This window comes from Schistocerca americana, chromosome 9 (genome assembly GCF_021461395.2).
Source record: "Schistocerca americana isolate TAMUIC-IGC-003095 chromosome 9, iqSchAmer2.1, whole genome shotgun sequence".
In the NCBI taxonomy this organism is placed as follows: domain Eukaryota; kingdom Metazoa; phylum Arthropoda; class Insecta; order Orthoptera; family Acrididae; genus Schistocerca; species Schistocerca americana.
In genome coordinates, this window is record NC_060127.1 from 84,853,409 (window position 1) to 84,874,811 (window position 21,403).

General features: G+C 44.1%; 1 protein-coding gene across 1 annotated transcript in view; it reads right to left on the bottom strand.

Moving 5' to 3' along the window:
* Positions 1–21,403, bottom strand: part of LOC124551088 — a 46,671-nt gene that overhangs the window by 14,167 nt on the left and 11,101 nt on the right. Inside the window, exons 2-3 of the mRNA XM_047126018.1 lie at positions 8,134–8,265; positions 3,871–4,096 (exon numbers count right to left, since the gene is read on the bottom strand). Coding sequence (XP_046981974.1) covers positions 3,871–4,096; positions 8,134–8,211 — 304 coding nt within the window. The 5' untranslated portion in view covers positions 8,212–8,265. The remainder of the gene's footprint in view (positions 1–3,870; positions 4,097–8,133; positions 8,266–21,403) is intronic.

Genomic DNA, 21,403 nt, shown 5'->3' on the forward strand with positions numbered 1-21,403 from the left:
AAAGTTATAGTAACCTCAAAATCGGTTAATATCACGAATACTTAAAGATTAATAAAAATAGTAAATAACAACTTACAGGGATTAGCGCGCACTCATTAAAAATGTTTCGTCATAGCGGATCGAGTTTCGTAGTCATAAGTTAAGATTCATATATAATTAAGGCCGTAAAGTGCAATAAACGAAGTTTGAGGGAAAATTGTTTATAAAATTCAAAGGAAAATTTATGACGTAAAGAACGGCACTATATAATATTTTGGGTGGCATCACACGTGTTTTAAACTAGTTAAGTTATACTATACACTTAACTTGCGATAGTTTTCATTGTTTGCAAATTATTATTAATATTTTTCGCCCATAATTAATTAATTATTGTAGATATGAAGATTTTGAGCAGCGCAATGTGTATATCGCTACAGATTACGTCTAAAAACGGTGCTATATGCAGTTCTATGTAAAAACTTTGCAGCACAGATGTCAATAAACAAATTTGCGCTAAGTGGCGAAATTTTGCAGAAACTGAAACTTGATTTACGGTCGACAGAATAATTCTAGATATTAATGTAATAGTAAATAAGGTGTACTTTTTAGCGCGGTTCCGATGGTGTACTTATTCCTGTCGAGGGATGTATATATCAAAATTTGTAACCTTAACTGGTGAGATTGGTACTTGCATAACCAGGGGGTTGACGTCCGAGCCCATATAAGCGAGCGGCCATCTTCGTCGGGGTCAGCCGTTTTGGAGTGTGGGTGGCGATCAAGCCCCACTTGAGGGTGGCCCACGTGATCGTTTGAGAATTCTTTTTCACGCCGATTTATTTCGACAAAGAGTATTGTTTAGTAGTGCAAGTGTGCAAGCATATTTTTGGTGAACTGGAAGTGCTACGATTATGTGTGTGAGTACAATTTACGAGGTGTACTCCGTCGTAATTGAACATGTGGCGAACTGTGATTTCGTGCCAAAACTGTTAGAACAAAGAGGACAGTGGGACTTGCGGTTCTGTTCGAATTATTCGAACAATTTTCGTTTGTAGCAGCCTACACGACTGCTATTGGGGGCTCGGAGTCAAATTATTATTAAAGTAAAACTGTAAACCGTCTCACCAGTGCTAATTTCATTGTGTGAAAGAAAAGGACAACGCCAATAAATAGTGATTGAACTGTGTCGTGAAAAACAGATTTTGCTATAATAATCGCCTAATTTTTGTTCCCTAGCATAAACTGTACTTATGTCTGAGTGAATAATTAATTCAAAAACTATAACAAATGCGCGGGTGTGGAAGTGTACTAATGAACCAAGGGTGGAAATCATCCCCTGAGACTTACGTGAGAGCCAAAATCTGCAATAACGTTTTTTAAGCAACATTTTGATACGCACATTTCGTGTGAAAAAGCTTCAACCGCACTTCTTTATGTTTACCGCCCTGCCGTATTCCATCGTTGTTTGGGAACATGTAGTCCAGGAATGGCTGTACATGGGCTCCAAGTAGCCGAACATAACCAGGATCCAGTGCAGACAAAGATCACTCCATTATGGAGCCACCAGCAGCTTGCACAGTGCCTTGTCGATAACTTTGGTCCATGGCTCTCTGTGGTTTGCACCACATCGAATCCCACCATCAGCTCTTACCGACCGGGATCGGGACTCATATGACCAGGCCGCGGTTTACCAGTCTGTAGGGAAGCAGCCTACTCACGTCATATAGAACTCATATGCTTATCACTGTGTACCAGCCTAGTCCGCTGTAACTAGCTATGACGTCACGAATGTTGAGCAATACCTTAAAAGTAAAGTAAATAATCTGGAAAGTTAATAGCATGTCATGAGAGATGCTAAAATAATAATGTTTAAGTTTCAGTTTAGTAACTTTAACAGTTTTCGAAATTTGGACGTTTTGCGTAAAAATCATCGGTGCAACAGCAAGGAGCTAGAAATTTCAAAATTTATATTCGGATTCCTTTTTCATTGTAATTTAATGGAAACAGCATGCTGGATCTCACAAAGTAATATTTTGGTTGAAATTCATAATTTTCTGTTTTTATGTCCTAAGCGTATGGAAGCAAGATAGATTAAGTAAGTGATTAGATAAAGCTAGGATGTTTAGATATAGTTATAATGGAGATAGGCTATAATAACAAAGACGTGAGAAGTTTGCAAAAGGTAGCTATAAAACTATAGCTGTAGCACCTCCCCAAAGAGCAAGCTCAGAGCTCATCTATTGCATGCAGTGCAACTAAAATAATTCTCTCGCCAAAAATATTTAGCATAGCCACATCAGAATTTTATTACAGATACTTACCTGTGTCCTGATTGCACAATTAAATTGAGAGCTTCATTGGCCTTCAGCGTGAGTTTGATGAGTATTAAGATCAAATTTTGGCGAGCATTCTGTTTAAACATTTACATCGATAATTATTATTGAACAGTTTCGTTATGTAGGGATAATAGGATCCGCACAATAGACTCTGAACAGCTCTGATACTACAAGAGTTGATAGGGTAAACTTTTGTCTGGAACTTTAAGCTTTATTGTTTTCGGAATATAGTGAAACTTGTTATAGTAAACTACATTTTCTATGAATCCCAGACATCATTCTAAATCCTGAGCATAATGAACTTCAATGATCAATAACTTTATTTCTCCATCAGAGTGGGCACAGTGAACTTTAATTACAGGTATCTCGTTTTTGTTAATCACTTTCTGGTTGCCAACATTGTAGTTAGAAAGCCTATGTTGAGAACGGCAACAAAACAATCGAGATAAACTTTTCCACTCACCGCCCCAGAAGTCGCCTAGGGTCCAACCGATATGGTCACGAGCTCAGGAGAGGACCTGCAATCGATTTCTTGCTGTTAGCAAAACGCACTCGCTTCAATCGTTTGCTACCATAGAACATTAACGCCAGTCTCGCCGCACCGTCCCAACGGATACCTCCGTCGACATCCGATACAGATTTCTACAGTTGTTTCACGCAGTGTTGCTTGTCTGTCAGCACTGACATCTCTACACAAACGCTGCTGCTCTTGATCATTAAGTGATAGCCGTCCACCAGTGAGTTGTCCGTGTTGAGAGCTAATGCCGGAAATATGGTGTTCTTGTCACACTCTTGACAGTGTGGATCGGGAAATATTGAATTCCCTAACGATTTCCCAAGTGGAATGTTCCATACGTCTAGCTCCAACTATGATTCCGTGTGCAAAATCTGTTAATTCCCATTGTGCGGCCATAATCACTTCACAAACCAACATGAGTGGCCCCAAAACTGAACCCTGTGGAACACGACTACTAATTACAGGAAGTAACGATACAGGCTCAAGGCTTTGGAGTTGTTCGAGGCGTGACTTACTGTTAGTGATTTTCTACCTTGTGTATACGATATTACCACCACGTCTACATGTGCATGTCGCTATCCCGAGCTTGTCATCTCAGTGCAAGTTTGTAATAGCGAAAAACATGTTTTATATGATATAATTAAAAATTGACAGATTTCAGAATTTTCCCTTTACTTGGGCTGCGAAACCTTTGTTTTTGCTAGATTTCATGAATCTAAGGGAATGTAGGTTGTGATGGGTGACTTTACGAGTTTGAATAAATGGCCGCATCTTTCAATTGCAAGGGATTGTAGACCTTGGTATACGACATGAACATCAATTTGATGCCTCAACTCGTGTCTGAGGAAAAGTCCCCTTAGCAGTTGGACAGGCAGATGAATAACAAAGTGTCCATGTAAGTGTTCCATTTATACCAACTGAGGTATGGAAGCTTGAAAAACATGAGAGGTCCCAAAACTGAACCCTGTGGAACACCAGTACTAACTATAGGAAATAACGATAAAGGCCCAATGTTTTGTGGTCGTTCGAGGCATGACTTACTGTTAGTGACTTTGATCCGCAAGGTAAGGGGCACAGGGTGCTCGTAGCTGTGGTGGCGGCTCGTGTCGTTGCTGCCTAGTGGCCCTTCGTCCTCGTCCCCGGACGGCATTGAGGTCCCAGTCAACTCCTGCTCCTGGAACGCCAACTCGCCGCGCAGATAGTCGTAGCGCTCCGACAGCTCCACGGCGCCCAGTGAGTACATGGTGACCTGCAGGCCCGCCAGGATCTGCAACAACACACCACGCCACACTTGTCTAAAACCACACGTTTAACGACCCACCAGCCACAGTGCCTCCCTTTTTTTCTTTTTATTCATCAGTAGTCTTCTTCTTAATGGTTTGATGTGGCCCACCATTTCAGAGCAGGGCTTACAACCTACATCCTCAATTATTTACTGGGTGCATTCAAATCTCTGTTTTCGTCTACAATTTTTGCCCTCTACAGCACACAGTGTAGCGTGGCTATAGCATCATCTCAAACAATGTACTAGTGGCAGAAATCCACGTCACGTAGTCGAGTCGACAGGACCCATTTAGCACCCTGCATCACTTCGAACACCTTCTCTAAATGGACATTCAAGGCACCTTTTTGACCTTCTTCTTGACCTTACTGTTACACATTTTTGAATTTATCTCGATAGCTGCTATCAGAAAATAAGTACCAAACTATAGCATCCTATTTAAAAAACAAAGTTGACCGTATCTCTGAAGTGACCCCACCTAGCAACAAAAAACCAATGTCATATTGTGGCCCCCATTGTCCCATGCAACTTTTGTCCCACAAACTTTTCAGCTCCTATCATACTTTCGAAGTTTTTCATGGTGCCAACAGTTAGTGACTCAATCTGTATACTGAACAGTAGGGGTCAATGACTACATCCCTGTCTTGTGCCCTTTTAATCCGAGCACTTCGTTCTTGGTCTTCTACTATTATTATTCCCTCTTGGCTCTTGTACATATTGTGTATTACCCGTCCCTATCTATAGCTTACCCCTATTTTTCTCGAGATTTCGAATGTCTTGCACCATTTTACATTGTCGTTTTTCTTCCAGGCCAACAAATCGGAACATGTCTTGACTTTTCTTTAGTCTTGCTTCCATGGTCTGCCGCAACGTCAGAATTGCCTTTCTGGTGCCATTACCCTTCCTAAAGCCGAATGATCGTCATCTAACACCTCGTCCGTTTTCTTTTCCATTCTTCTATATATTATTCTTGTCAGCAGTATGAATGCATGAGCTGTTAGGCCGATTGTGTTCGCTAATTTTCGCACTTGTCAGCTCTTGAAGTATTCGGAATTGTGTGCACGATATTCTTCCGAAAGTCAGATGGTATGTCGCCAGAATAAGACACACATCGAAAAATGTCTTGCATCACCCCGGTTCCCAGAACTGTGGATATTGTATTACTGACACAGTCCCTTTGACTGACAAGAGATGTCACTAAACCCGCCTAAAAATGTAAATAACCTTGCATGAGCTGCGCCTGCTACACGGAGGGGGACCGACAGCCAATCAGTTCCAGTCATAACACCAAAAAGGAGGTACACGGCTCGTGTTGTCTGTAGTTCAACGAGGCCTAGATGGTCAATACCACGGTTCGATCGCGTCCGCATTGTTACTTTGTGGCAGGAAGGGCTCTCAACAAAGGAAGAAGTGTCGAGGCGTCTCGGAGTGAACCAAAGCGATGTTCTTCGGACATGGAGGAGATACAGAGAGACAGTAACTGTCGAGGACATGCCTCCCTCAGGCTGGCCAAGAGCTATTATTACTGCAGTGGATGACAGCTACCTGGCTTGGAGAAACCCTCACAGCAAAGCCACCATGTTGAACAATGCTATTCGCGCAGCCACAGGACGTCGTGTTTCGACTCAAACTGTGCGCAATAGGCTGCATGATACGCAACTTCACTCCCAACGTCCACGGCGAGATCCACCTTTGCAACCACGACAACATGCAGCGCGGTACAGATGGGCCCAACAACATGCCGAATGGACCGCTCAGGACTGGCATCACGTTCTCTTCACCGATGAGTATCGCACATGCCTTCAACCAGACAATCGTCGGAGATGTGTTTGGAGGCAACCAGGTCAGGCTGAAGGCTTAGACACACTGTCCAGCGAGTGCAGCAAGGTGGAGGATTCCTGATGTTTTGGGGTGGCATTACGGGGGGCCGACGTAGTGGCTGTACGATACGTGCAACCATATCGGCAGCATATTGGCGAGGCATTCGTCTTCATGGACGACAATTCGCGCCCGTATCGTGCACATCTTGTGAATGACTTTTTTCAGAATGAGATTTTCACTCTGCAGCGGTGCGCTGATATGAAACTTCCTGGCACATTAAAACTGTGTGCCGGACCGAGACTCGAACTAGGGACCTTTGCCTTTCACCAGCAAGTTCTCTGGTAGAGCACTTGCCCGCGAAAGGCAAAGGTCTCGAGTTGGAGTCTCGGTCCGGCACACAATTTTAATCTGCCTGGAAGTTTAGACTTCCTTCAGGATAACGACATCGCTCGACTAGAGTGTCCAGCATGTTCTCCAGACATACACCCTATCGAACATGCCTGGGATAGATTGAAAAGGGCTGTTTATGGACGACGTGACCTAGCAACCACTCTGAGGGATCTACGCCGAATCGCTGTTGACAAACAGTGCCTTGAGGAACTTGTGGATAGTATGCCACGACTAATACATCGATGCATCAGTGCAAGAGGACGTGCTACTGGGTATTAGAGGTACCGGTGTGTACAGCAATCTGGACCACTACCTCTGAAGTTCTCGCTGTGTGGTGGTACAACATGCAATGTGTGGTTTTGATGAGCATTAAAAGGGCGGAAATGATGTTGATGTTGATCTCTCTTCCAATTTTCGTTGCAGGTTCTGGAACTCTCGGAACCGAGGTGATGCAAAACTTCTTTTGATGTATGTATTTCCAAAAGTTCGAGTGGTTGTAGTAACAGTAAGCTCTGTTGAGCGTGTTTTGATTCTGTTGCTGTCATCTTGGCTCTCAAGATCATGAATTTATAAGGTGCGGCGTCTCTGATCTGGATACATGGCGCAATTAAATCCGGTATATCTGTGGCATACTTTTTCTTTAGGGTTATTTGCGAAAAAGTCAAATAATAGTGTTAAATAAATGAAAACATTTCTTGTTTGCTTTTATTTTCGTTAAAATGACTTAACACCCATATTAGGTACTTCATTCAGTCTAATGAAGATCAATGGACTTTATTATTCAGTATTCACGATTATATATACCAGCCAATTACTTAAAATTTGCCGACGGGTGTGGCCGAGCGGTTCTAGGCGCTACAGTCTGGAACCGAGCGACCGCTACGGTCGCAGGTTCGAATCCTGCCTCGGGCATAAATGTGTGTGATGTCCTTAGGTTAGTTAGGTTTAAGTAGTTCTAAGTTCTAGGGGACTGATGACCTCAGCAGTTAAGTCCCATAGTGCTCAGAGCCATTTGAACCATTTTGAACTTAAAATTTAATCGCAAAATATTGAAAAAATAAATGTATACATACAGTTTTTGACGTGAAAACAGAGTAGTTTTGAGGTTTTTTCAGATGTGGCGTTTCACCCCTAGAATAAAGGATAGACGCTGCATCGTAAAGATTTTTTCATGGTCAAATATTTTGTTTAAACGTTACATTGAATAAAATCAAAAAAATTGTATCCGGTAGACAAGTGGAGTTTTCAGTTGTGCAAAAAAATTCATACTAAAAGTTCGCTGCGGGACTTCACACATGCGATTTTGAAAATGCACGCCATCTCTCCCGGATTTACGCTAATTTGAGGAAAAAGTTTCTGGGACTGTACGTTTGGAATACAACATTGTATGGTAGTGCGGGCTATCCAGGAAAGAGGAGCAGCAAAGCGTTTCTACTGATACAGAAGGATATTAAAAATTAGGTGGGCTGATAAAATGACAAGGGAGGTCCTCTGTAGAACCGGAGAGGTGAGAAAGATGTGGAAAATATAGATAGGACGGTGTGGCTGGATGATAGGACATGCGTTAAGACATCAAGGAAGGAGCAGCAGAGGGTAAAAACGGTAAGAGAAGAGAGAGAGTGCTATGTATCCAACAAATAAATGCGGACATTGGATGCAGGTGCTTCTCGAAGGTAAGTAGGTTGGCCTAGGTGAGGATTCCATGGCGGACAATCTCGTCCTAGTCACAAGGCTAACGCCCTCTTCCTTCTCCCCCCCCCCCCCCCCCCCTCCCAAAAAAAAGTAAGAAAGCAGCTGTGGCAGGTACTCACCGCAAACACGACGGCGATGATGAGGGTGCCTGTCTTGAGTGTGCAGCCGCAACAGCACTGCTTCAGCATCACCACCATGGTGGACACCACAGCGTCACCAACAGACTAGCAGGAGCGGCCGAACCAGGACACCTGCGCGCGGAAGACAACATAGTCAGCATTGTGCAGTCCGAGTGCACGAACCACAGTTCAAAGTTAACTGCAGTAAAGTCGGCATTTTTACCCCGTTTGAATCAAAATTCTGATGCATCAACCCCCATCAAAGATAAACAAGACAGTTGACCACAGTTAAATTTGAATGTAGTTTTCGCGAAATGACGAGGGTTTTATAAGCATGTGGTATAATGATGGCGGCGCGTTTCGATGTACTGAGACAGAGTGTATGCATCATATATCATACCCTACACCTCAGATGAACCCAGAGAGTTTATTAATTTATGAATAACACTTACCAGGAGCAGAATAAAATAGCGACACAAAGAATTATAGACGTTGGCTGTGAGTGGGCTTTGATTGAAATCAATATGGAAACACGAAAATTTGTACCAGTCTGGGACTGAAACCCAGGCCTCCTGCTTACTAGGCAGTTACTATGATCGCTAAGTCATTTTAGCACAGTGGTCACTGCAACTGCATGGACTGCTCCAGCACGCCTCCCGCCAGACCGAGATGGTCAGCTTATCCACCCACTACTAATGCAGTGCCCCTCGTCTATTATCCTCATTACTCATGGCATTTCACCGATTTACACACACACATACACACACACACACACACACATATATATATATATATATATATATATATATATAATGTATATTGTCTTTAAATATGTCTGCTTGTGTCTGTATATGTGTGGATGGATATGTGTGTGTGTGCGAGTGTGTAACCGTCCCTTTTTCCCCCCTAAGGTAAGTCTTTCCGCTCCCGGGATTGGAATGACTCCTTACCCTCTCCCTTAAAACCCACATCCTTTCGTCTTTCCCTCTCCTTCCCTCTTTCCTGATGAGGCAACAGTTTGTTGCGAAAGCTTGAATTTTGTGTGTATGTTTGTGTTTGTTTGTGTGTCTGTCGACCTGCCAGCACTTTCATTTGGTAAATCACATCATCTTTGTTTATATATATATATATATATATATATATATATATATATATATATATATATATATATATATATATACTGGGTGATCAAAAAGTCGGTATGAATTTGAAAACTTAATAAACCACGGAATAATGTAGATAGAGAGGTAAAGATTGACACACGTGCTTGGAATGACATGGGGTTTTATTAGAACCACCCCATATTGCTAGGCGCGTGAAAGATCTCTTGCGCGCATCGTTTGGTGATGATCGTGTGCTCAGCCGCCACTTTCGTCATGTTGGCCTCCCAGGTCCCCAGACCTCAGTCCGTGCGATTATTGGCTTTGGGGTTACCGGAAGTCGCAAGTGTATCGTGATCGACCGACATCTCTAAAGATGCTGAAAGACAACATCCGACGCCAATGCCTCACCATAACTCCGGACATGGTTTACAGTGCTGTTCACAACATTATTCCTCGACTACAGCTATTGTTGAGGAATGACGGTGGACATATTGAGCATTTCCTGTAAAGAACGTCATCTTTGCTTTGTCTTGCTTTGTTATGCTAATTATTGCTAATCTGATCAGATGAGGCGCCATCTGTCGGACATTTTTTGAACTTTTGTATTTTTTTTTTTGGTTCTAATAAAACCCCATGTCATTCCAAGCATGTGTGTCAATTTGCACCTCTCTATCTAAATTATTCCGTGATTTATTCAGTTTTCAAATTTATGCTGACTTTTTTGGTCACCCTGTATACATACACAGAGTGGTCCATCGGTCGTGACCGGGCCAAATACCTCACGAAATAAGCGTCAGACGGAAAAGCTACAAAGAACGAAACTCGTCTAGCTTGAAGGGGGAAACCAGATGGCGATATGGTTGGCCCGCTAGATGACGCTGCCTTAGGTCAAACGGATATCAACTGCGTTTTTTAAATAGGAACCCCCATTTTAATTACACATTCGTGTATTACGTAAAGAAATATGAATTTTTTAGCTGGACCACTTCTTTCGCTTTGTAATAGATGGTGCTGTACTAGTCACAAACGTAATAGTACGTGGTATCACGTAACATTCCGCCAGTGCAGACGGTATTCTCTTCGTGATACATTACCCGTGTTAAAATGGACCGTTTACTAATTGCGGGAAAGGTCGATATCGTGTTGATGTACGGCTATTGTGATCAAAATGCCCAACGGCTGTGTGCTATGTATGCTGCTCGGTATCCTGGACGACATCGCCCAAGTGTCCGGACCGTTCGCCGGATAGTTATGTTCTTTAAGGAAACAGGAAGTGTTCAGCCTCGTGTGAAACGTCAACCACGACCTGCAACAAATGACGATGCCCAGGTAGGTGTTTTAGCTGCTGTCGCGGCTAATCCGCACATCAGTAGCAGACAAATTGTGCGAGAATCGGGAATCTCGGAAACGTCGGTGTTGAGAATGCTGCATCAACATCGATTGCACCCGTACCATATTTCTTTGCAACAGGAATTGCATGGCGACGGCTTTGAACGTCGTGTACAGTTCTGCCACTGGGCACAAGAGAAATTACGGTACGATGACAGATTTTGTGCCCGAGTTCTATTTAGCGACGAAGCGTCATTCACCAACAGCGGTAACGTAAACCCAGCCTATTGAAGTAGCCGTACTGACGTGTCTGAGTGTTTATCACCGTGTTTGATACGAGTGGCTAGTGTGACGTACGGCACCCACTGCGTCTGCTCCGTATAGTCGGTGACATCACGGGGTCAGACATGGTGACCTTTCCCGGGACGGTCTGGGCCGCGGCGATACCCCGGCGCGGTTCCGCTCCCACGGAAACTAAACACTGGGCACTCGGCCTGCGTGGACAAACAACACACTGCCGGCAGAATGCTGCGGACCGTTTAAGTTGTTCAGCGTGTCGCTTCAGACGGACGAGCTCACAGCCAATAGTGTGGCAAGGAAAATACTGTTTCCGGATTCACTCTCCAGCTTACGGTGAGCAGCAGAGGGTACACGAGCTAACACTATCATTTCGTCACCTTCCTGTCGGATTCGCGAAAGGTTGGTTGGTTGGTTGGTTGCTTGGGGAAGGAGACCAGACAGCGTGGTCATCGATCTCATCGGATTAGGGAAGGATGGGGAAGGAAGTCGGCAGTGTCCTTTCAGAGGAACCATCCCGGCATTTGCCTGGAGAGATTTAGGGAAATCACGGAAAACCTAAATCAGGATGGCCGGACGCGGGATTGAACCGTCGTCCTCCCGAATGCGAGTCCAGTGTCTAACCATTGCGTCACCTCGCTCGGTTTTTTCGCAAAAGGTGCGCGTGAGGAATTACTGTGAAAAGCCTGCGTTCGATGTCGATTTCTCCGATTTTCTCATCGGGGTCATTTCATGAGACGTGTGTGGGAGGTTGTACGAGGGTCACTCCAAAAGAAATCCACAATACAGTTTTCATTCTGCATTTGTGAAAGTTTTACAGTGTGTAGATACATCCTTCCCGCTTGTTTTCAAGCTTAGTTCAACCTGTTCCCGTGAGTGGCGCCGTCACAGCTTGTCTTCAAGATGGCTGCTACACTTGACAATCGTCAGAAGCAACGTGCTGTCATAGAATTCCTGTGCTGTGAAAACGAGACAGTGGGAAACATCCACAAGAGGTTGAAAAATGTGTATGGAGATGCTGCTGTCGATCGCAGTACAGATAGTGCACAAGCAGGTTACATGATGAAAGCGGGCACGGTAATATTAAGGATTGTCCTCTCAGCGGCAGGCCTCGTACTGCACACACTCCAGACAATGTGCAGAGAGTTAATGAATTTGTGACTGCTGACAGACGCATCACAGTGAACGAATTGTCACGCTACGTTGGGACAGGGGAAGGAAGTGTTTGCAGAATACTGAAAGTGTTGGCGTTAAAAAAGGTTTGTGCCATGTGGGTTCCCAGGATGTTGACAGCGGCTCACAAAGAAACAAGAAAAACGGTATGCAGCGAACTTTTGGAACAGTACGAGAATGGTGGAGATGACTGTCTTGGAAGAATTGTGACAGGTGATGAAACATGGCTCCATTATTTTTGACCAGAGACGAAGAGGCAATCAATGGAGTGGCATCATGCAAATTCACCCAAGAAAAAAAATTCAAAAACACACCTTCTGCTGGAAAAGTTATGGCCACGGAGTTTTTCGATTCCGAAGGACTCTTGCTTGTGGACATCATGCCAAGTGGAACCACCATATATTCTGATGCATACGTGACGACACTAAAGAAACGTCAAGCACGACTGAGTCGTGTTCGACCACATCGGCATAAGCAGGATGTTTTGCTGTTGCACAACAATGCACGGCCATATGTCAGTCAAAAAACCGTGGAAGCGATCACAAAACTGGGATGGACAACACTGAAACACCCGCCTTACAGTTCCTGACCTGGCTCCATGTGACTATCATCTCTTTGGGAAACTGGAAGACTCTCTTCGTGGAACAAAGTTTGAAGATGATGACTCCCTTGTGCACGCTGCCAAACAGTGGCTCCAACAGGTTGGTCCAGAACTTTACCGTGCGGATAGACAGGAGCTGGTTCCAAGATGGCGTAAGGCAGTTGAGAGGGATGGAAATTATGTGGAGAAATGAAAATATTGTTCCTAAAGGATGTATCTATACACTGTAAAACTTTCAAACATGTAGAATAAAAGATGGATTTTAAAAAAATAGTGTGCATTTCTTTTGGAGTGACCGTCGTACGTCGCCAGACTCTTCTTGGAAGGAATGCTATGGGAATTTTAACAGTAAACTTATCAATCAACGTCTACATCTGTACTCTGCAGAACAACGTGTGCTGCATAGCAGAAGGTACATACCATTGTACAAGTTATTAGCCTTTCTTCCTGTTCCATTCACGTATGGAGCGCGGGAACAATGATTCTCTGAATGCTTCTGTGCGGTCAGTAATTATTCTGATCTTGTCCTCACAATGCCAATGTGAGTGGTATGTAGGGCGTTCCTAGTGGCATCGTTTGTAGCCAGTTCTTGAAACTTTTGTTAGCAGACTTTCTCGGGATTGTTTTCGTCTGTCTTCTCGAGTCTTCCAATTCAGTTCAAAAAATGGCTCTGAGCAGTATGGGACTTAACAGCTGAGGTCACCAGTCCCCTAGAACTTAGAACTGCTTAAACCTAACTAACCTAAGGACATCACACACATCCATGCCCGAGGCAGGATTCGAACCTGCGACCGTAGCAGCAGCACGGTTCCGGACTGAAGTGCCTAGAACCGCTCGGCCACAGCGGCCGGTGGTCAGTGTTGTCTCGACATTGCGAGGAGAATGTTCGTGTCATGAAAGTACCTCGCGTTGTGAACATAGATTTTTGACTTTTTGGCATGGTTCGTGACACTCTGGCCAGGGCATTTCCAATTTGGTGATTTTCTTACTGAGTTCGGCCTGCTGTCAGGCTTAAAGAGAACAACTGAGCAGCAGGTAATTTCGATCTTCCTGTTCCGAGGGGTAATCTTCGCAATGTAGAGTGGTCAAGTCACTGATTCTGTAGAGATGTGAAGGATAACACCCGTCTCCATTACGTATTCTTATGGTTGACGTTGTATGTCGTCATGAAAGTTTTATCTCTGAATACCAAGTTATTTGGGAAATGCATTTTGAATCCCTGCAAAGTTTTGTCGGCTGAGAGGTTTTGATATTCAGTTCACATAGCTCTAAGCGCTATGGGACTTAACATCTGCGCCGGCCGAGGTGGCCGAGCGGTTCTAGGCGCTACAGTCATGAACCGTGCGACCGCTACGGTCGCAGGTTCGAATCCTGCCTCGGGCATGGATGTGTGTGAAGTCTTTAGGTTAGTTAGGTTTAAGTAGTTCTAAGTTCTAGGGGACTGATGACCTTAGAAGTTAAGTCCCTAAGTGCTCCGAGCCACTTAACATCTGTGGTCATCAGTCCCCAAGACTTAGTACTACTTAAACCTAACTAACCTAAGGACATCACACACATCCATGCCCGACGGAGGATTCGAACCTGCGACCGTAGCAGCCGCGTGGTTCCAGACTGTAGCGCCTAGAACCGCTCCGTCACAGCGGCCGGCCCAATATTCAGTACCAATCGTCAGTTACCCCATTTAGTTACAGTGATTACGAAGCCTGTGTGAAATGCGACATACAAAGAAAGGTATTCCTTCCGTGATATCACCCTTTGCTAAGTAGTCAACATTTTCGTTGTCTCTGATACTGGAATGCTCTTTGACCAAGACATCTTGCACTCTTTTTTACTGTTTGATACATTAACAGCTTAGTTCCCGTCATAGCGAAGAGGTAATATTACGGGCAGTGACATGAAAATGATTCTGTGTATACACGGAAGTATGTCGGGTCGGCACGGGAAACCGTGCATTCGTTGTAATGCGGAAACGGAGAGATTTATCTAACGTCCAAAAGGGCGTGAAAACTCCACATTATGTAGGACACTTTTGATCGCATAATTGTAAATGTAGAACTCTTTAAGAATTAAATAAGACTATCTGAGACGGCTGTTGGACCCCCTTGTTTTACAATTACCGAAATCACCTTTTCCTGTGTCTCTGCGGCGTCTTGGCTTCTGTTTTGAGGGCGCCTTGATGTAGAGCCTCCACTGCTTAATTAGGAAGTGCCACAGAAAGAGTTTAAGTCGCCTCGCGTATAAAGCCCGTCGCACAGAGTGGTGCGGTATTACTACGGAGGTCGGCTTTAAGATTTTACCCAACGGCGCTTTTGAAGTATGACAGTTCTATTGACGTAAATTTTTTCTTTCTCATTTATTATTATTAAGACAGTGTTAGCTCAGTTGTTAGCAGAATAGTTTGCTTTCATTAAGCGTTTAAGTCAACTTGCCCTGTGACCGCTGGAAAAATGCTAATAATTTTCACAAGTTTAGGCGGCTCTAAATAAAGAAAAAAGTGGGCTCTTAGCAGAATGGACGTGGTAGGATAATACGAGTGTTTATTGTTCAACATTTAGATGTACAATTAATCACATTAGTTCACATATTGACTTTGTTACGTTTTTTGGTGAAGGTCGGCGAATTACCTTTTTTATTTGCTGGTCTTCACTTGAAATCTACGCAGTGATTATCTTACTCAGATGTCTGGGACCTGAAGTACACTTTAACAACATTGTCTAATTTCTCTGCCTCGTTATGACTAGGTGTTGTGTGATGTCCTTAGGTTAGTTAGGTTTAAGTAGTTCTAAGTTCTAGGGGACTGATGACCATAGATGTTAAGTCCCATAGTGCTCAGAGCCATTTGAACCATTTGAACATTGTCTAACAAGTAAATTACAATCATATCATTTCAGTCACAAGTTTTTGGTCTAGAAATATCTGCATGTGACAAATCGAAGTACGGCTACTTTTTTATAACGAATCAGTGTGTATTTTTCTTCGTGTTGATAGTACGTTAGTGTCTCTAGTCTGCCTTCCTCCAAATCGTATCCTGAAACACCTCAAAAACATTCGGAACCCTAGTTCAGACAGATTGCATAAAATAAATGTCAGAGAGTTTTCTTCTCAGAAAATCAGGGCCACCTTCGAGCACGTGACGCGGTAACAAAAGTATGTAAACGGAGCAGACACGGACGGATCACCCTAGCGAAGGTGTGAGCTGCAAATGGAGAAATCCAAAGAGATTAACAACTTTGAAAAAGGGCAGATTATTGTTAAGCAGAGGCTATGAGCGAGTATCTCCAAAACAGGGACGCTGGTCGAATGTTCACGTGCTACTGTCGTGAGCATCTACGGAAAGAGTTACAAGTACAGTGAAACTACCACTATGCGCTAAATGCTTGGACGTCCACGACTCTTCAGAGAACTTGGGTTCCGCAGGCTTGTCTGCTGTGTAAAGGAGGATATATGGTGATCTGTGGCATCTCTGCCGAAAGAGAACATTGCTGGTGCACACACAAGTGTTTCGGAGCACACCGTTCATCGTACGTTGCAGAACACGGAGCTCCGCAGCTGATCACCCCTACGTGTTCACATGTTGACCCAACGACAATTAGGATTGCAGTGGGCACGGGACCATCGGGATTCGACGGTCGATTAATGGAAACGTGTCGGCTCTTGTGATGAATCACCTTCTTGCTACACTACGTAGATGGTCGTCTCTAGAAACGCCGTCATCGAGATGAACGGCGGCTCGGACGCAGGCTGATGGGAGCAGTATTATGCTATCGGAGACATGCTCCTGCGCTTGCATGGGTTCTGTGGTAGTAATCGAAGACACGCTGACCTGCGAACCGCCTACATCCCTTAGTGCTTGGTGTGTTACCCGACTTCGACGTCATGTTTCTGTATCTCAGTGGTTTGAGGAACATTATAGTGAACTCACGTCGATGTCTCGGCGATCAAATACGCCTAATGTACAGGGTTATTACAAATGATTGAAGCGATTTCACAGCTTTACAATAACTTTATTATTTGAGATATTTTCACAATGCTTTGCGCACACATACAAAAACTCAAAGTTTTTTCAGGCATTCACAAATGTTCGATATGTGCCCCTTTAGTGATTCGGCAGACATCAAGCCGATAATCAAGTTCCTCCCACACTCGGCGCAGCATGTCCCCATCAATGAGTTCGAAAGCATTGTTGATGCGAGCTCGCAGTTCTGGCACGTTTCTTGGTAGAGGAGGTTTAAACACTGAATCTTTCACATCACTATGCGTGAAACTTGCCCGCACGCGTTCAACCGTTTCTTCGCTCACTGCAGACCGACCCGTTGATTTCCCCTCACAGAGGCATCCAGAAGCTTTAAACTGCGCATACCATCGCCGAATGGAGTTAGCAGTTGGTGGATCTTTGTTGAACTTCGTCCTGAAGTGTCGTTGCACTGTTATGACTGACTGATGTGAGTGCATTTCATGCACGACATACGCTTTCTCGGCTCCTGTCGCCATTTTGTCTCACTGCGCTCTCGAGCGCTCTGGCGGCAGAAACCCAAAGTGCGGCTTCAGCCGAACAAAACTTTATGAGTTTTTCTACGTATCTGTAGTGTGTCGTGACCATATGTCAATGAATGGAGCTACAGTGAATTTATGAAATCGCTTCAATCATTTGTAATAGCCCTGTATATCCTGCGCAGTCTATCTGTGAAGCTATCACCTCTTACGCAAATCAGCGCGAATTATTTACGCAAATTGCAAAACCTGTGCGTAGACATCTAATGCTACGTGCCCCACAAACCTACCAACAAATTGTTAGATCCCTGATACTCAGAATCAGTGAAGTATTTCGTTTGAAAGACGGACAAACAAGCTATTAAGCAGTTGGTCATAATGTTTAAGTTCATCAGTATATGTGATCTGTGCCTCACCTCTGCTGTTACTAGTACTGAAACTTCATTATTTAAATGAGTGTGTCTCTACATAAATTGCAGGATGACTGAGAAGTTGAAACTTACACGTTATTTGATTCTGAAACAGCTCAGTAAAACTGAACGCACTGAGCCTACTTTCTCTCTACTTTTTCTTATCATGTCAACACTGACCCACAATATTCTAGCGCAATCCAACCGCTCAAAAAAATTACAACCTGACTTGAAATAATTAATTCAAAAGAATGGCCCTGGCTAAAAAGAAATCGTAACAATAACATATACATTTCATTAAGCACTTACCTCACAAGAATCTTCATTACGCGAACTACTGCAAAACAGCGAGTGTCAATACTGTTAGGTAAATAAAAGATTCTAATTACTAAAGCCACTAACTACTAATAGGCATATGGTAAGCAAAGGAAAGATTTTGGTGAAACCAAATAATGTATTTTTTACCTTAATAATGTGACATCCATTTCAGACACGAATATAAGTCGTCATTGACATCTTGTACAAAGGTATATAATCATGAATAATATTCATTCTCCAAGTCGAACATGTACAGATCGTTAGCCTACGCTAACACTTCAGACCTCTACCCTCCATCAACCCTAACTTCCCACATCTAACATCCATCACTGCTGGTTGTTCACCTCCAACTGCCCAACAGTATTTCCATCACTGTTGGCGACTAACTTCCAACTGCCCAACACTACTGGCGATTAACTTCCAACAACGAGTCCGACCAGCCACAGAGTCTCTTACAAAGAAAGCGCAGTCAAAGATCCAATGCAAAGCGCTACACTCTGCTGAGATAGAAGCAGCCCACTTACAGTACTGCTGCGTAATCTTAAGGGTTTCCACCTTCCTCATGTTCTCTCTTCGCTTTCATATTTTCGCACCAACAGCAAAGACCAACCCAAACGCCAAGCTATAAAACTAAAAACACTCGTCAGTCAGTCATTAGTAACAAATGTCCACAGGGCAAAAACCCTAACGAAATGATCCTCAAAAGATGAGGAAACAAAAATAGTGCGAGAGAGAGAGAGAGAGAGAGAGAGAGAGAGAGAGAGAGAGAGAGAGAGAGAGAGAGAGGATATGGACCCGGCACTTCGGCTGAAAATGACGAGTAGGAAACTAGTCGGAACGTTGCCGCAGAACGATGCCTTGACTCGACTGATAACATGCGGCGGCTTCATCATATTTCACATTTATCTGTACACGTATTTCATCCGTATATCTAGTGAATTTCGTCCGGCACTTTCATCTTAACTCGGAAGAAATTTGTAATTCTGCCAGTAATTGATCGTCGTTGGAGAAAAAAGACTTCCTTTGACAACTGCCTGGTTGTGTACTGTTTTATATAATGCGCTTCTAGAGAGGACGCTAAACATGAGTCGATACTGAGCCGTTTGGCGTGATCTCTGGCCAGTAAACACGCCGGCAAAATTATTGGCTCGCTTCAGTGCTAATTCTCACGATGTGGATGATGCACTTAACAACGAAAATAAGAGACTGAATGCGCTTCATTCTTTTAAAGTACCCCTACTTCCATCAAATTACAGGAAAGACACAGCAGCACGTCGTTACCGGTCTTTCTACTCCTTCTCACTGCCATCACCCCCCTATCGATATTAGAGTATCTTGCTCGCAAAGTACTTTTATATAAACAGTGAATCATGTATGTAGCAAACAAACGAACGAACACCGTCCGAACAGGGCATGAAGGCTAACACTGCCGACCAGCCGCCGCGTCATCCTCAGCCCTGCCGCGTCACTGGATGCAGATACCGTGGGTCGTGTGGTCAGCACACCGCTCTCCCAGCCATCGTTAGTTTTCCTGACCGATGCCGCTATTTCTCAGTCAAGTTGCTCCTCAATTGGCCCCGCAAGGGTTGAGTTCACCCCACTTGTGAAATCTCTCGGCAGACCTGGACGGTGACCCCTCTTCCACCCCCACCCCCCACCCCCCCTCCAAAATGCTAGCCAAGCCCGACAGCGCTAAACTTCGGTGATTTGACGGGAACCGGTGTTACCGCTGCAGCAAGGTCTTTGGCATAATGTATCAAATTTGAATGAAACTGCTGCAAACGATCCTGACTTACGCTTCGATGTCATCCCTTTTTAACACCCAACCCTACGCGGTGTTAACTGGTTCTCGCTGTATTCTAGCGTGCTTACGCAGTTGAGCAAAGTTTCATCGCAATGGGATGACTAGTGTAGGAACGCACAGAACATGAGCAATGAAACATTCATTTTTATATATTACGTTGCTGCGTGCTGCTGGAACAGGTGTTCACTCCAGATTCTAAAGACTAATATTCTTTGGAGTTGGGTCACAATTGGAGCGACAGAACATTATTCACATTTTCGGTTATTTGTGTTTTACGGGCATTAGGCCGTGGGCCAAAGCATAGTTCTGTCCCTAAAGTTTCGTCTTCCAATGCTGTTGACATCATCAGAAGCTTTAACGACACAAACATTTATGATGTGCAGTGCCATTTGAAAACTGACGTTTTTTGTTGTTTGACTCGGGTGAGCCGCCGAAACTGGGGGCCTAAAATAAAAATCCCCTGAAAATACCAGTTAAATAGCTAAAACTCATGAGTGCAACTCTTGAATTCGTATCTACGTAAATGATCATATAATGCAGGTTTTCACGGCCGGTATGTGCATTTTTGGTGATATTCATTATATGGTCGTTAGGCCGTGGTCCGAGGCATAATTCTTTGCCTAAAGCTTCGTCTTCAGTGCTGCAGGAGCCATCAGAGGTTATAACAATTGTGATAGCAAGGTTTTATCAAATTCTAATCATTACTATTCTAAGAGGTACAGACAGGCCGTAGAAATTCAAAAAAACAAGAAGAACATTAACAGAAATGAAATGAAATGATCGTATGGCATTGTTGGCCGGGAGGTACTGTTGTGACTTAGCACGACAGCCAAGTCACAACGAGAGGAAGCCGAAAGGCACGCGTTAAGCTCACGCAGATTGGCGTGAGGTCTGGAACAGTTAAAAGGAAATGAGAACTTAGAAAATGGACGCAGTTGCTGTAATACTTAACTTTAATCCACAATTGTAGAACATCTCTCGTTACGGTACATGCTTCATAATTTTAATTATCAATTGAATACGGCGCCTTGCTAGGTCGTAGCAAATGTAGCTGAAGGCTATGCTAACTATCGTCTCGGCAAATGAGAGCGTATTTGTCAGTGAACCATTGCTATGAACGTCGGCTGTACAACTGGGGCGAGTGCTAGTAAGTCTCTCTAGACCTCCCGTGTGGTGGCGCTCGGTCTGCTATCACTGACAGTGGCGACACGCGGGTCCGACGTATACTAATGGACCGCGGCCGATTTAAAGGCTACCACCTAGCAAGTGTGGTGTCTGGCGGTGACACCACAGGTACCATGCGGGGAAGTTCGGCCGCCGTATTGCAAGTCCTTTTTAGTTGACACCACTTCGGCGACTTGCGAGTCAATGATGATGAAATGATGATGAAGAACACACAACACCCAGTCATCACGAGGCAGAGAAAATCCCTGACCCCGCCACGAATCGAACCCGGGACCCCGTGCGCCGGAAGCGAGAACGCTGCCGCAAGACCACGAGCTGCGGACTAACAGAAAAGAAGAATGATTGAAATTGGACAAGTTGTAGGTCTTAGTACAGAATTACAGAGTATACTGAGATGATAAAAGTCATGGGATAACTATATGCACGTGTACTGATTGCGTTAGTATCGCGTACACAAGGTGTAAATGGGCAGTTCATTAGTCATTTGTAGTCAGGTGATTCATGTGCGAAGGTTTCCGACATGACTGTGATTGCCCGAAGTGGAATGGTGGTTGCAGCT